A 15,684-nucleotide genomic window follows, 5' to 3' on the forward strand; every position below is an offset into this window, starting at 1 on the left:
TTGATGAAGTCACAAGTTTTAGCGCTCTGTGACGTCGTGATGACGTCATATGGTGACGTTATCACGTGATCATGAGTTTTTGCATCTCGTGCTGGGCTCGACGCCGACAGTCTATTTGCGCGTACCGTGTGGCATCTAAGGCTTTCAGCCTAACAGTGGTGAGGTTTTACTCTAATAAACGTCATAACCACGAGCGAAAAAAAATCCCGCCATATCCACGAAGTGAATGAAGACGAGTGGGCAAAGCTCCAGAGGTAAATCTGGTAAAGCGTGAGTCCTGCGTCGTCTCTAAGTCGTCGGCTTGACGACGCGCCCGTGCCGCTTCAGCTTCTCGAGATCTGACCTCCGGGTCTTGACGGCGAGCCCGCGCTGCAGCCGCTTTGCGAGCCTTCCGCTCCGCCGCCTTGTCTTCTTCATTCATATTATTGTTATCGAAGCGCACAGACTGACGACTGTCGACAGAGAGAGGAAGTGCGCCGAGAGCCAACGCGGTTTACAGTTGTGGCCCTCAAGCGGTCTCCTTTCCAACGAGAGCACGCGTCTTGTTCTTGGGTCACGTCATTAGCAAATCTGGAGTTCGCCCCGACCCGTGGAAAACAGCTGCTATCGCTGCCTTCCTGCCGCCCACCGACTAGAAGGATGTACGCCGCTTTCTCGGCTTGTGCGCCTACTACAGACACTTCGTGAAAGAATTTTCACCGATCGCTGAACCCTTAACTCACCTCACGAAGAGCGACGTGGAATTCAAGTGGAAAACGGTGCAAGTCCAGGCATTTCAAAAATTGAAACGACGCCTGCAGACGCCTTCGATACTTGCCCATTTCGACGAATGCGCCGATACGGAAATCCACACCGACCCAAGCAGCGTAGGACTCGCCGTCCTTTTGCAGAGGACCGACGGACTGGAAAGGGTTATCTGGTATGCTAGCCGGTCGCTATCCGAGGCGGAAGCCAACTATTCTACAACAGAAAAGGAGTGCCTTGCCATCATCTGGGCTACATCCAACTTTCGCCCCTTCCTCTACGGCAGGCTATTCAAGGTTGTCAGCGACCATCACGCCTTGTGTTGGCTAGCTAACTTGAAAGACCGTTCAGGTCGCCTCGCATGGTGGAGCCTAAGACTTCAAAAATTCCACGTTACCGTCGTTTACAAGTCCGGAAGAAAACACTCCGACGCCGACTACCTTTGTCGTGCCCTCGTCGACCCACCGCCGCAGGACGACCACGATGATGACGGCTTCTTGGGAACCATAAGTGCCGACGACTTCGCTGAACGACAGCGAGCCGACCTGGAACTCAGGCGCCTTGTGGAATACCTCGAGGGCAGGACAGCCGTTGTTCAGAAAGTATTCAGGCGAGGATTGGCGTCATTCTTCTTAAAGAACGACGTCCTCGTAAAGAAGAACTTCTCTCCGGCCCGGGCCAACTACCTTATCGTTGTACCTTCCGCACTGCGACCAGGAGATCTGCAGGCCCTGCACGACGACCCGACGGCTGGCCACGTTGGCTTTTCCCGCACGCTCGCGAGAAAAGAAAAGTAGTACTGGCCACGCCTTACCGCCGACGTCGCTCGCTACGTGAGGACATGCCGGGACTGTCAGCGGCGCAAGACACCACCGACAAGGCCAGAAGGACTTCTGCAGCCCATCGAACCACCTCGCCGACCATTCCAGCTGTTAAGGCGTTTATTGACGGCGGGATTGACGGCGACGATGCACAACGACAGAGCGCAGACTCGCAGACTCTCACGAGCACGAGCACGAGGGGCGTGCTCCCCGAGAAGAGGCGAAGAGGGCGACCCACTAGGAGGCGCTCGAGAGGACGACCCATTAGAGCGTTCCAATGCTTCTCTACACAGCAAATACGTATGGTCTTACCGGGGCCGTTACCCACGTGGACTGTCGGAAACAAGTGGATCGTCGTAGCTACCGACTACCTCACCCGCTACGCCGAAACAAGGGCCCTGCCCAAAGGCAGTGCTGCTGAGGTAGCCTAGTTTTTCGTTGAGAACATCGTCCTGCGTCATGGCGCCCCAGAAGTCCTCATCACCGACAGACAGAGGTGATGAGGACCTTTACTGCTGACCTTACTCAGGCGATCTTTAAATACAGCCATACAAGCCACCGCCGGACCACAGCCTACCACCCACAGACCAATGGTCTCACTGAGCGTCTAAATAAGACCATCGCCTACATGCTGCCCATGTACGTTGACGTAGAACACAAGACGTGGGATGCCATCCTTGCGTTTGACCGTCCCATACAACACGGCCGTGCAAGAAACGACGGAGATGACGCCATGCAAGTTGGTATGCGGAAGGAACCCGGCAACGACGCTCGACGCCATGCTGCCCAACGCCACCGACGAAGAAAACCTCGACGTGACTGTCTACCTTCGGCGCGCCGAAGAAGCCCGACAACTCGCCCGCCTACGCATCAAGAATCAGCAGATGGCCGACAGCCGTCGTTACAATCTTCGACGAGGCTTCGAGGAACACCAGCCCGGCGACCGTGTTTGGGTCTGGACGCCAATACGCCGACGTGGACTTAGTGAGAAACTTCGGGCCATACAAGGTTCTTCGACGTCTCGGTGCTCTACACTACGAGTGCATTTCGGACGGCATCACGAACTCTCAGCGGCGCCGCGCACGACCTGAAGTCGTCCATATCGTTCGCCTTAAGGCCTGACCACACGTACGCGTTGCAGCGTGTCAGCGCGTGACCTTTTGACGCGGCGCCGCGACCTATGGAGAGAGAGGGCGCGCAGCTTCGCCTAGACGCGCACCCTCTCGCTCCATAGGAAGAGGGTGCGGCGCCGCGTCAAAAGGTGACTGCAACAGTGTGTAAAATTGGGCTAGTTGGTTTAACTTCATTGTTTAAACAGCGCAAAAAGACGAAGACACGAGAATGAGGACCACACAGGACAGGCGCTGGACTAACAACTGTTGGGTTTATTGAGCAGAAAAGAATAAATACACGTAATCCGACTGCGCGCGCATCATCGCATTACAGATAATTGTCACTTCTTTCAAGCAGGCTAAATTCGCAGTCATGCAGACAGATGGATGGGGTGGAAATGCAAACATCATTGTTGTACTTAATGTGAAAGGCTTCTATGATTTCACGAGACCTTTGGTCAACGTGCCTGAAGATGATATGCGTGCGATTAAACAACGGTTTACACCCACAGGAACGACAATGAGCTGATAAATGTGAAGTAGGCGTGCCTTTTAAAGTGTTATTGTGCTGGCGTAGTCTCTCGTTAAGGCAGGCACCCGTCTGTCCAATATATTTCTTTCCACAAGTTAGCGGGATGTCATACACTACACCACATGCACAAGTTATATATCGGGTACGATGATTGACAGAGCACAAATTTCTCCGTGACTGGCCATTCTTCTTCCTGTCTATCGCGGCACAAGCTCTTCCAACCTTACCACGCGCAGAAAAAACAACATTTACGTCATAGCCCTTAGCAATCTTCTTGAGCCTATGCGAGAGCCCATGGACATATGGGATCACAGCAACATTCTTTGGCTTTTTGGTGGCGTTGGTGCGCTGACCAGTTCGAGATGCGGACAGTTTTAATGATTTTAGCAACTTCAGCGAAATGGACGATAGGGTTGAGACAGGAAAGCCAGCATTCTTTAGCCTAGCTAATTGTTCCTTAAAGCTGACTTCAATTTTATGATAGCACGACTTTGTAAGTGCCGAGTTTAGCGAATTGTAGGCAATGCCGTTTTTAACTATCTTTGAATGCCCAGAACAATAACTAAGGAGCGATTTCTTTGAGCGCGGCGAAAAGCACCAGCATAGATGCTCCGGCTCAGCATACAAACACAGGTCTAAATACTGAATGACACCATTGTTTGGCAATTCAGACGTGAAGCGTAAACCAAGGGCATTGTCTTTGAAAATATTCATCACTTCATGAAGTCGGGAAGTTGCAGCGTTGCTCGGGAGGATGATTAGAAAATCATCGACGTAACGAAACACCTTAGTTACTAATCCCTGCACCTCCTTATCTATAGCACGGTCAACAGCAGATAGAAAAATGTTACTGAGGACAGGTGCAACTTTTGATCCAATGCATATGCCTGATTTCTGAACATACACACCACCTTCCCACGTAACAAAAGTTGCTTTTAGATAGAAACTAAGCAGTTCCAAGAAGGCCTCCGCCGACACGCCGCACTTGTTCCTGAACGCAAGTTCATCGTTATGTTCGGTTATGCAATGTTTTACGGCCGTCATGAGCTTGTCCTGAGGCATAGAGTAAAAGAGGTCCTCTACGTCAAAACTTGCCACGGAACAGGAAGCAGGGTTTTGGGAGCTCAGGTAGTTAGTAACATGGTCAGAACTAGGGATAAGGAAGGGATCTTCTATTCTGAGTGAGGAAAGGTGCCTTAGGAGGTAGCTTTGTTGTTATGTCTGACCTGTTGTTCTCTGAAAAAGGAGCGTGTGCAGTTACAAAGAACTTCAAGCCTGTGTCAGTCAATCCTGCTCGTGTTAAGAAAGAGGCCGTATCCCTCTTGCATAAGATGGGTCTTGAGCGTCTCGCCTCTTTGGTTGATAAAGCTAAAGAAGATAGACTCAGCATTTTCTTTAGCGCCAAGACGCACAAGTTATCGATTCCTTTCCGCTCCATTGTTACTGAACGCCATTCCTGGCAACAAGTTGTTTCCAGCTACCTCCTAAGGCACCTTTCCTCACTCAGAATAGAAGATCCCTTCCTTATCCCTAGTTCTGACCATGTTACTAACTACCTGAGCTCCCAAAACCCTGCTTCCTGTTCCGTGGCAAGTTTTGACGTAGAGGACCTCTTTTACTCTATGCCTCAGGACAAGCTCATGACGGCTGTAAAACATTGCATAACCGAACATAACGATGAACTTGCGTTCAGGAACAAGTGCGGCGTGTCGGCGGAGGCCTTCTTGGAACTGCTTAGTTTCTATCTAAAAGCAACTTTTGTTACGTGGGAAGGTGGTGTGTATGTTCAGAAATCAGGCATATGCATTGGATCAAAAGTTGCACCTGTCCTCAGTAACATTTTTCTATCTGCTGTTGACCGTGCTATAGATAAGGAGGTGCAGGGATTAGTAACTAAGGTGTTTCGTTACGTCGATGATTTTCTAATCATCCTCCCGAGCAACGCTGCAACTTCCCGACTTCATGAAGTGATGAATATTTTCAAAGACAATGCCCTTGGTTTACGCTTCACGTCTGAATTGCCAAACAATGGTGTCATTCAGTATTTAGACCTGTGTTTGTATGCTGAGCCGGAGCATCTATGCTGGTGCTTTTCGCCGCGCTCAAAGAAATCGCTCCTTAGTTATTGTTCTGGGCATTCAAAGATAGTTAAAAACGGCATTGCCTACAATTCGCTAAACTCGGCACTTACAAAGTCGTGCTATCATAAAATTGAAGTCAGCTTTAAGGAACAATTAGCTAGGCTAAAGAATGCTGGCTTTCCTGTCTCAACCCTATCGTCCATTTCGCTGAAGTTGCTAAAATCATTAAAACTGTCCGCATCTCGAACTGGTCAGCGCACCAACGCCACCAAAAAGCCAAAGAATGTTGCTGTGATCCCATATGTCCATGGGCTCTCGCATAGGCTCAAGAAGATTGCTAAGGGCTATGACGTAAATGTTGTTTTTTCTGCGCGTGGTAAGGTTGGAAGAGCTTGTGCCGCGATAGACAGGAAGAAGAATGGCCAGTCACGGAGAAATTTGTGCTCTGTCAATCATCGTACCCGATATGTAACTTGTGCATGTGGTGTAGTGTATGACATCCCGCTAACTTGTGGAAAGAAATATATTGGACAGACGGGTGCCTGCCTTAACGAGAGACTACGCCAGCACAATAACACTTTAAAAGGCACGCCTACTTCACATTTATCAGCTCATTGTCGTTCCTGTGGGTGTAAACCGTTGTTTAATCGCACGCATATCATCTTCAGGCACGTTGACCAAAGGTCTCGTGAAATCATAGAAGCCTTTCACATTAAGTACAACAATGATGTTTGCATTTCCACCCCATCCATCTGTCTGCATGACTGCGAATTTAGCCTGCTTGAAAGAAGTGACAATTATCTGTAATGCGATGATGCGCGCGCAGTCGGATTACGTGTATTTATTCTTTTCTGCTCAATAAACCCAACAGTTGTTAGTCCAGCGCCTGTCCTGTGTGGTCCTCATTCTCGTGTCTTCGTCTTTTTGCGCTGTTTAAACAAAAGGTGACGCGCTGATACGCTGCAACGCGTACGCGTGGTCAGGCCTTTAAGCCGTTTTATACGCGTTAGCGAACCTCAGTACTGCTGTTTCATTTTTTCATTGTACTTTATCTGTGTATGCACTTTCTTTTTCACCTTCCATGTTACGAGCATCGGGACGATGCTTTTTTTCGGAGGAGGGAAATGCAACGCGCGCTTCTTTTTGTTATTTTTATGCAACTAGTCCGTTGCACGTGTAGCCGCTGCCTTGCGCCAGCCGCGCCCTAATATCTCGGAACCTTCTAGATTATCTTAGAATCTTATTTAGGCTTGAGCGCGCAAACGCAAACAGTTGAGATTATTCTGGAACTAACGCGGCCACTAGCGATAAGGCTCGAATGTTCGATGCCGCATGTATAAATGCCGCCGCGCCTTACTGCTGATCAGATTATCGACGGCTGACGCTTTCTTCGCCGCTGTCTGTATACTGCGTGCCTTGCTTGCAGTTTGACTTTCCGTTTCCCGGCCACAAGTTCGGCAAAATAAAGAGTTACGTATTTCCGAGTTCTGCTCCAGTCTTCACCGTCACGACCACGTTACAGTATGAGCGATTATTTTTTCATGTTAAACGTCCTAACTCTTTATTTGTTATTTATTTATTTATTTGGTTTGAATACATAGAAAACACGAAGACACAGAGGAAATAGCGAGGGAACAGGCTGACAACTGCCACCATTTATTACAATATAAATTATGACTGAAACTTTCGAATTAAAACTAAAGTTCAAAGGTGGCGACATACCTTAAAGCGATGCCTGTAGAGTGGACCTTCGTGGTGCAGTACGACTTCTATATTTCTTTATAATCGGGCATACAGTATTCAAGGCCAAAACGAATGGACTTGTGGAGATTGCACACACGTACCTGTGAGCGTTCATTGTGAACGCGTTCGCGTTTCGTATGAACAGTAGCATAAGTGAGTGCGGCTACTTCCACAGTAGAAAAAGCCGTGAGGACCTGTTCTGAGTCATCGACGTTGCTGCTTCCTCTTTTCTGTTTTTCACAGTCCAACTTCGCCATGGGCCGTACGCAGCACTCGTCGCGCAAGGTGTACATGCTAGACTTTGGCCTGGCGCGGCAGTACGTGACGACCACGGGCGAAGTGCGGCCACCACGAGCAGCCGCCGGCTTCCGAGGAACTGTTCGCTACGCTTCCGTGAACGCCCACAAGAACAAGGTGACTGGATCTCTTCAGAACGCATTCTTGGAGGCATGATACCACCACTGCTGTAGGCGTTACCGAATAACAGTGACGGAATGCGTTAGTCGTTACGCCAACAAAACGCGTTACCGCCCTACGTGACCTAGAAAAAAAAAAGGTAACGCGTTACTGTTACCATTTTCGAAGAAAAGCAACGCACGGTACTTCTGTCGTCACTCTATGTTCAGAAATTTTAATTAGTGCGTCTTCGCTGCGGGAACCAAGAATAGTTTTGATAAAGCTCAGATTTATATTTCACGGGATACTTTTAGCCCTAAGAACCATTTTATTTGGAATGCTGACTTAACGATCGCAATTTTCACAAATGTTTCGGACTTTAGCAATATTACAATGGCCTAAAGATGCACGTATATGCCTGATGTCTTGTAACTCTGCGGCACATGGTGAAGAAGTTTGAACAGCGGAGCGGTTTAAAAGACGAGCCGGACAGGTGAGGCGCGCATTGGTCCGTGACAGGCGAACAGAAGCGATTATCTTCACGAACGCCTTCACATTGTGCTTCGCTCCCGGAACACGTGCGCCGATTTGTCCAGCGTGGGATGCAATAACACTGGTGAGCGAGACAAGTACTGAGTGAAACAAAGAAAGCGTGAGAGAAAGAAAGAAAAACAGAAAAATTGTTGGCGAGGCGGGATTCGAACCCACGTACCCACGATCCAAAGGCGAGTAACCACACGGCTGTCCAGGCACGCTAGCAGAGCACAACATAGCCTTGTATGGTCTATAGCATAGCCTTGTACAGAACAAGAGGGTGGTAAAGGGAAGTGAGGGTGTGGAGGAGGAAAGGAGGAGGGGAGAGAGAGTAGGGCATATCATAGAAAGAATGGGAAAGAGAGAAATACAGAGACAGAAATAGAGAGAGAGGGAAAGAAACAAATGGAAATAAACAGAGGGAGAAAAGACAGAAAAAACAGAGAGAAGAGAGAGACAAGGAAGGCCGCATTTAGGCTTGGCGCCACTGGTGCGAAGATGCCTTATTTTTCGTCAGTGTGACATTAAACACGAAATCAGATTTCATAATCAACGAAAAGATGGTATTACTTGGCTCTCAATAAATTTGCAGTCATTCTGATGGAGCCCTTCTACTAACAAAACATACGTGCAAAATTTGTAGCAGGGTGATTCCACGTAGGATCGAACAAACGATGGCTGGTCAACTTCTTAAATTTATTTCAAAATTATATATAATTGCCTGATGAGTGGAAAGAAGAGATCCGCAGTTCGTTTTGCCGCCAAAATTTTTTTCGATGCACAGGAAATCAATAATCACGAAGAGGTGGAGTGGAGCGCTCATCCGCTCTGCTGTTTTGGCCAACTTTCGTTATGAATTGCACAAAATATATTAAAGTTAGGTAGCTGAAATTTCTTTAACTAAATATATGCATGTTTTTGCTTCTGCTCAGGTATTTTTAGTTTTTATGTGTAGTGTAGATGTTTTTATAAAAAACCTCAAAATTGGCCCGGGAAACGTTATTTTCTTTACTTTGAACGTCTTTATCTCAAAAAAGCCTTGTAGCAAAGCGACAAAAATTCCGCATTACGTTCTTCGCATACTTATCTACCAAACTGCCGAATCCTATATTTATATAACATTTCTGTAAAGAGATATGATCAGGATAAGTTCAAGAAAACACAGAACGATGGAAACTTCTGACGGCAATTAAAAAAAAATCATTTTTTTACATTTCTTAAACTTTCTCCGCTTATTCTCCTCCACATCAGCTTTCACAATCATTAAAAATGTATTGCATAATGTCGTTGCACTAATAGTTACGGCCCCTCCAATAAGACCCTTAGGCAAGGATTGGCAATTCCGACTTCTTGCCCAGCAAGTGTATAAAATGCAGGCAGGATTGAATTTCTTTTTATTAAAAGGCCAGCAGTACCGAAAAAGGTGTTGCCGGCACTGAATACGTTAATTTTAAATTTATTTGGTCACTGCATCGGCCACGAGCGCAGGGCTACCGAGCAGGCGCGCGCGCACCCGAGATGCTCGTTGTAAGAGACGGCGCAGTGAGAGCTCGTTTTCACGTCCTCAGACCGATTGAGTTCGAAACAGCAACACCTCTCGGGTGACTTGAACGCACGTGCACTGGAGCTTCGCTATTCTAATCACCGTCTGTTCGCATCGCAGCTAGGCGCTGATAACACGGCGGAGATGGAAGCAATATGAAAACGCTATGAGCCCTCGCTTCACGCGCGCTGCTGCCAGAGAAACTGCGCTGCGCCAGTTGCGATCAGTGGAAAGCATGAACGTGGCGCTCCAGTGGCAAAGCAAAATAAGGAATGTCAAAGGACAGAAAAGCAAAACTATCGGTAACCGGATGCCCTTGCCTAGGGCGGATAGAAGAACGAAGCTCCAGTGCACGTGCGTTCAAGTCACCCGAGAGGTGTTGCTGTTTCGAACTCAATCGGTCTGAGGACGCGAAAACGAGCTCTCACTGCGCCGTCTCTTACAACGAGCATCTCGGGTGCGCGCGCGCCTGCTCGGTAGCCCCGCGCTCGTGGCCGATGCAGTGACCAAATAAATTTAAAGTTAACGTATTCAGTGCCGGCAACACCTTTTTCGGTACTGCTGGCCTTTTAATAAAAAGAAATTCAATCCTGCCTGCATTTTATACACTTGCTGGGCAAGAAGTCGGAATTGCCAATCCTTGCCTAAAGGTCTTATTGGAGGGGCCGTAACTATTAGTGCAACGACATTATGCAATACGTTTTTAATGATTGTGAAAGCTGATGTGGAGGAGAATAAGTGGAGAAAGTTTAAGAAATGTAAAAAAATGATTTTTTTTTAATTGTCGTCAGAAGTTTCCATCGTTCTCTGTTTTCTTGAACTTAGCCTGATCATATCTCTTTACTGAAATGTTATATAAATATAAGTTCGGCAGTTTGGTAGATAAGTATGCGAAGAACGTAATGCGGAATTTTTGTCGCTCTGCTACAAGGCTTTTTTGAGATAAAGACGTTCAAAGTAAAAAAAATAACTTTCCTGGGCTAATTTTGAGGTTTTTTTTATAAAAACATATACACTACACATAAAAATTAAAAATACCTGAGCAGAAGCAAAAACATGCATATATTTAGTTAAAGAAATTTCAGCTACCTATCTTTAATATATTTTGTGCAATTCATAACGATAGTTGGCCAAAACAGCAGAGCGGATGAGCGCTCCACTCCACCTCTTCGTCATTATTGATTTCCTGCGCTTCGAAAAAATTTTTGGCGGCAAAACAAATTGCGGATCTCTTCTTTCCACTCATCAGGCAATAACATATAAAATTTTGAAATAAGTTTAAGAGGTCGACCAGCCATCCTTTGTTCGATCTTACGTGGAATCACCCAGCAATAAAGAAATGCTTTAATGGCATCGTTTCCCCTCTTTAACCGGTAGAACTGCCGCATAAATTGCGCGTGTTTATGTGAAGGTGGTAAAAGTCTGTTTCGCTTGCTGAGAAATTCAATGACCAGAAACTTAAGGGCGCAGTTGCAGATAGAAAGGAAATCGTATTTTGACAACAATGTTGATAAACAGCGCTGCAGTACTGCAGGTACAGCTTTCTAATAACTACAGCTTGTTGTAGAATTAAAGCAACAGCTGCACTTCAATGCTGTCATCGGGCAGCTTCCTTCCTACGTCTGCACCTACGCTAAACAGGCGCATCAGATGGTACTCCTATCCCCAATACCCGGCAGACCGACAGCGGTCCGCCGCTGCGTCAAACGAACGTGAAAGCAAGCTCTGGCCAAGTGGCGCCTTCGAGATGAAATAGTTTTTATAAAACCCCCAGGATAATTAGAAAAAAAAACAGGTAGTACTGTGACAGCTCATAATACCAAAAAATGTTTACGTAAGTAAGCTGTAAGGTGAAGCCGTTAGAGCAAGGGTTAAGTACGCCACCGGTCACAGTTTCGAGATGGTAACAATTACGTTACCAGTTTATCGAAAAACGTCACGCGTTACCGCCAGCACTGAACACAACCATCCACCGTACATCGCCGCGCCTTTATCCTCCTCTTTTGCGGCGAACGCCTTACATGCTTCATCAAACGCGAAAGGTCGGCGTAAACACGAGCGATGTGACGACGTCTCCCTGTGACGTCATCACGACGTCATGTAACGTGACGTCACATGATGACGTCGCTTGAGATGGCTTTCTCCTTGCAGTCGTCTTAGGCGTGACGGACCGTATGACCTTTAATGTCTTTCAGACACTCCTGCTGCGTTCTCGGCTGGTGCGAGCCTGTGAAACGTGCGCAGTAAGTGGGCCTGTACACCTTCAGTGAATGGAAAGCGCGTGACGTTGTCGTGGCATAGACGAGAAGAGACAGTCTAATGAACGCTGGCGCTCTATCCACACCCAGCATGTGTAGGGAACACCGGCAGAGAAGTACCAATGTTTTTTCGCAGCCATTAAATCGTTGCGATGCCATTGAAGGTTTCGTCACCAGGCATTTACTTTGTGTGGGTGCTTAAAAATACAAGATGTGCTTGCTATTCGTATGCGTTTTGTATCATATAAGTTTATTTTACTTCATGTATAGCGCCATAGCTGCGTCATGGCGTGCGGCAAATTATTCTGGCAGTAGCTGTGCGTGCATAAAAATTCGCAAAATATTTGCACATACGGTATTCGTGATAAGGACCAATTTATTTGGCAAAAGGCAGTCACTGGCTCACTCTTCTGAAGAGAAATGCTTCAACCGCCCTCTAGTGTGTTTATTTCTATTCCCGGCACCAGATCGCTCCTTCGGTATACACCTTTTAAGGGCCTTTATTACGCACGTGGCACCACTTTTCCGAAAATTGCTTTACAGCAACGCTCGCGCCACTTCGGTGTCCATTGCTTGCATATTTTAACGCGGTATCGTTAAATGGCTGGTTTCGCAGAAATTCCGGTGTCTTTTTTTTCTTTATTACGCATAGTTTTGAATTTCATGTCACAAACATACATATTCAGCACGCAGAATACAAACAACACGCATAACAATGATGGTGCTATTTAGAAAGGTCAACCTGTTGAAGATTTAAAACCGCTTCAATGAAACCAGGTCATCTAACACAGACGTCCATATTGGTGGTTCTTCCTGAACTCGATAGGTTTCTCTGAAGTATATTGCGTATTCGATGAAATACTCTCTAGCGGAACGAGCTTCTAGATGAGCATTTTGCACCGCCATTCTCCACATGTTGTCCATGCATACTAGCATAACCATGTCGGCGTCGGTGTCGTTGGTTGTGAGCGGAAAATCATCTTGTCCATGACCGAAAAATCCAGAAAGCTGGAAATAAAATAAACATGTTGAGTCCAAGTGGGAATCGAACCCAGGCCGTCAGCGTAGTAAGCAGGTGTTCTACCACACAGCCACGCCTCTGCTTGGAACTGCCCTGAAGGTAACTTCCATGCTTCACAAACATACGCGTCCTGTATACAGGTGTCCCAGCACGAGATGTAATATCGCAGTAATATTGCGTGGCACAAGCCTGCATTGCCATCGGGCGTCACGCTATGTGAATATCACAACGACTTGGTTTAAAGCACGACCCATTGCAAAATGAACACACATTACTGCGCGTATTTCCTTAAGACCGCGTAGTGGGTGCATCCCAACTTCGAAAAGGTTCCTGGTTTAAAGCATGCTACCCATTACATAAGGCACACACCTTAGTGCGCGCATTCTGTCGCACACACGTAGCGGGTGCACTGATACTTCGAAAAAAATGTCACGCGCACAGACGTGCTCTCACGCCACCGGGCTCTCGGCACGCTTGTGATGGATTCTGTGTCGCCTACAAGTGCCAACCACACTGCGGTGCCTTCCTCATCGGCCAATTTTGGCGGGGCATCAGTGTCAAGTGGCGCACGACAACGAGGGTGGCCACGCAAGACGGAGGCAGAGAAGGCAGACACCGAAGCTCGGCGTGCTGTGGCTATGCGATCACTTTGTACTTTGCCAATTACATTACAGCAATGCACAATCTGAACTTTTCGAGTAACAACATACAATAAGAAGTATGCACTAAGTGGTCGAAGTACGCGCTACAGGCAGGATGTCGCTATCGCGTTCAACTCCTAAAGGCGAGGCTTAAGCGTCCCTCAATTTCTTTCTTCTAGCGTTGCTCCGTAGTTAGGTATACAAGCGTTTACTATTAGAAAGTAAGCAGTTGTAATGCTCATTGCAGTCAGCATGTCATAATTCTGGCTTTCCACGATGGCACAACCACAATACTGCTGACTTTCATCAGATATCTATACGAATTCTAAAAAAGGTTATCTAGATGGCAGACACCAAAAGATGACATCAACAATAAAATAAAATAAAAAAAGAACTGACGCCTCCTTAGAAAGGCCTTACGTGTTGTCTGTCCCTGCAGGAGATGGGGAGGCACGATGACCTGTGGTCCCTGTTCTACATGCTGGTCGAGTTTGTAAACGGGCAGCTACCTTGGCGAAAAATCAAGGACAAGGAACAGGTACTATTTTTATCTATGCATGCGATAGGTCAAAAGTCTCACATAGCTTACGCACATCGCGTCGAATTCGTAACACCACAAGCTGGAGAAGGTCTTAGTTTTTGTCTCTTCTGGCACATAGGCGTGCGCACAGGGGGGGAGCGCAATGTGAGCGCCATACATAATTGGGAGGGGGCGCTGCGACGAACCTTCGCCCCCTCTGAAGGGGAACCCTGCGCACGCCTATGTCTTCTGGCATGCGAAGCGTCCTCTTATCCGGCAACTGAGGTCATCGTGAAAATGTGCGCTAGAGCTCGCCTTAGTTCAGCGCGTCGCATTGCAGGTCGGCCTGATGAAGGAGAAGTATGACCACCGGCTCCTGCTGAAGCACCTTCCGTCGGACTTCCGCCAGTTCCTGGAGCACATCTCGTCGCTGGACTACTACGACCGGCCGGACTACCCTGTGCTGGCGGGGCTCTTCGAGCACTGCATGAAGCGGCGTGGGGTGCGCGACTCTGATCCATATGACTGGGAGAAGCCGTGTGCGCCGGTAAGCACTACGGACAACGCCACGGCCCCGCCTCCGGGAGCCACCATCGCCACTGCTCCGCTCATTTCCAAGGGGCCGCAGCAAGGGTACGTTCTCTCTTTCACCCTGGCCAGGCGCCAAATGCGAACATCTCGTTTACGCTTGAACTTTGCTCGCTGTAAACGCGGGCATCACCAACTAGACCAGTCTGCCTCCGGAACTTTAGACTACTTAGTCGGCTTACTGATGATAAGCTTGAATTCTCTGGAAGGAGGAAAAGCGAGACAATAGAGGGATCTGCTTTTCGGCAACTCATGCCAGGGGCGTAGCCAGAAATTTTTTTCGGGGGGGGGGGTTCAACCATACTTTATGTTTGTTCGTGCGTGCGTTCGTATGTGTGCGTGTATATATACGCAAGCAAAATTGAAAAAAATTCGGGGGGGTTTGAACCCCCCCAACCCCCCCCCCCCCCCCTTGGCTACGCCCCTGACTCATGCTCAAACAGAGCGAGCACATTTCAAGACTGCTGTCCCTGAAGTAGGCTGCGCTGACCTCCTAAACTGAGGATAGCATTCCTGGAGTTGTACTGCAGTTCCATCGGAGCGTTTTTTTTTCCATATCTTACCGGCACCGAGTCGAAGCATTGTGCAAAGATGCGCCGTAATGGTGTCAATGCAAGAACAGAATTCATCAGCTGAAGCAAGTACGAACTCGAGTTGCGGGTTTGGAGACTGAGTGCAAATTAAAAAAAAAACAGAAAATATACGCGAAAAGTAATCAATTACACAGCACTCACTATGCCAGAACGCCCGTAAAGCTTATATCGAAAAGGGTACGCATTGAAAATTCTTAAACTTATTTTTTTTTAGAACAACACGTAAGGTTTCGAATTAGCTCTCACGAAATGCCACTCCGCATGTTGCTGAAAAGTATTCCTAGACAAGACTATTCATTACTTGCTCTATAGGCCATTTTACATAATACATATGGGCGCCACCAGAAATGGGCTGTTGAGAAAATGCGCTCTTATTTTTGTGTGTTGCGACGTGAATTATTAAGGTCTGAAACGTCGAGTGCGTCAAGCCGAAAGTTACCGTGCATATTTGTCGACCGTAACACTGTTCGCTTAGTTGTTAAAAATACAAAAGAACAAGTTTAACAGCCCAATACGGCGGCAGTGAAACAAATCCGTAAAACAGTCTATATATACAT

The 15,684-nt window shown here is 47.4% G+C and overlaps 1 protein-coding gene across 1 annotated transcript in view; it reads left to right on the forward strand.

Moving 5' to 3' along the window:
* LOC119375574 (uncharacterized) overlaps nt 1-15,684 on the forward strand; it is a 198,155-nt gene that overhangs the window by 121,937 nt on the left and 60,534 nt on the right. Inside the window, exons 5-7 of the mRNA XM_037645788.2 lie at nt 7,277-7,447; nt 13,866-13,964; nt 14,287-14,579. Of these exons, the coding sequence (XP_037501716.1) occupies nt 7,277-7,447; nt 13,866-13,964; nt 14,287-14,579 (563 nt within the window). The remainder of the gene's footprint in view (nt 1-7,276; nt 7,448-13,865; nt 13,965-14,286; nt 14,580-15,684) is intronic.

The sequence above is a fragment of the Rhipicephalus sanguineus genome, chromosome 11 (assembly GCF_013339695.2).
Source record: "Rhipicephalus sanguineus isolate Rsan-2018 chromosome 11, BIME_Rsan_1.4, whole genome shotgun sequence".
In the NCBI taxonomy this organism is placed as follows: Eukaryota; Metazoa; Arthropoda; class Arachnida; order Ixodida; family Ixodidae; genus Rhipicephalus; species Rhipicephalus sanguineus.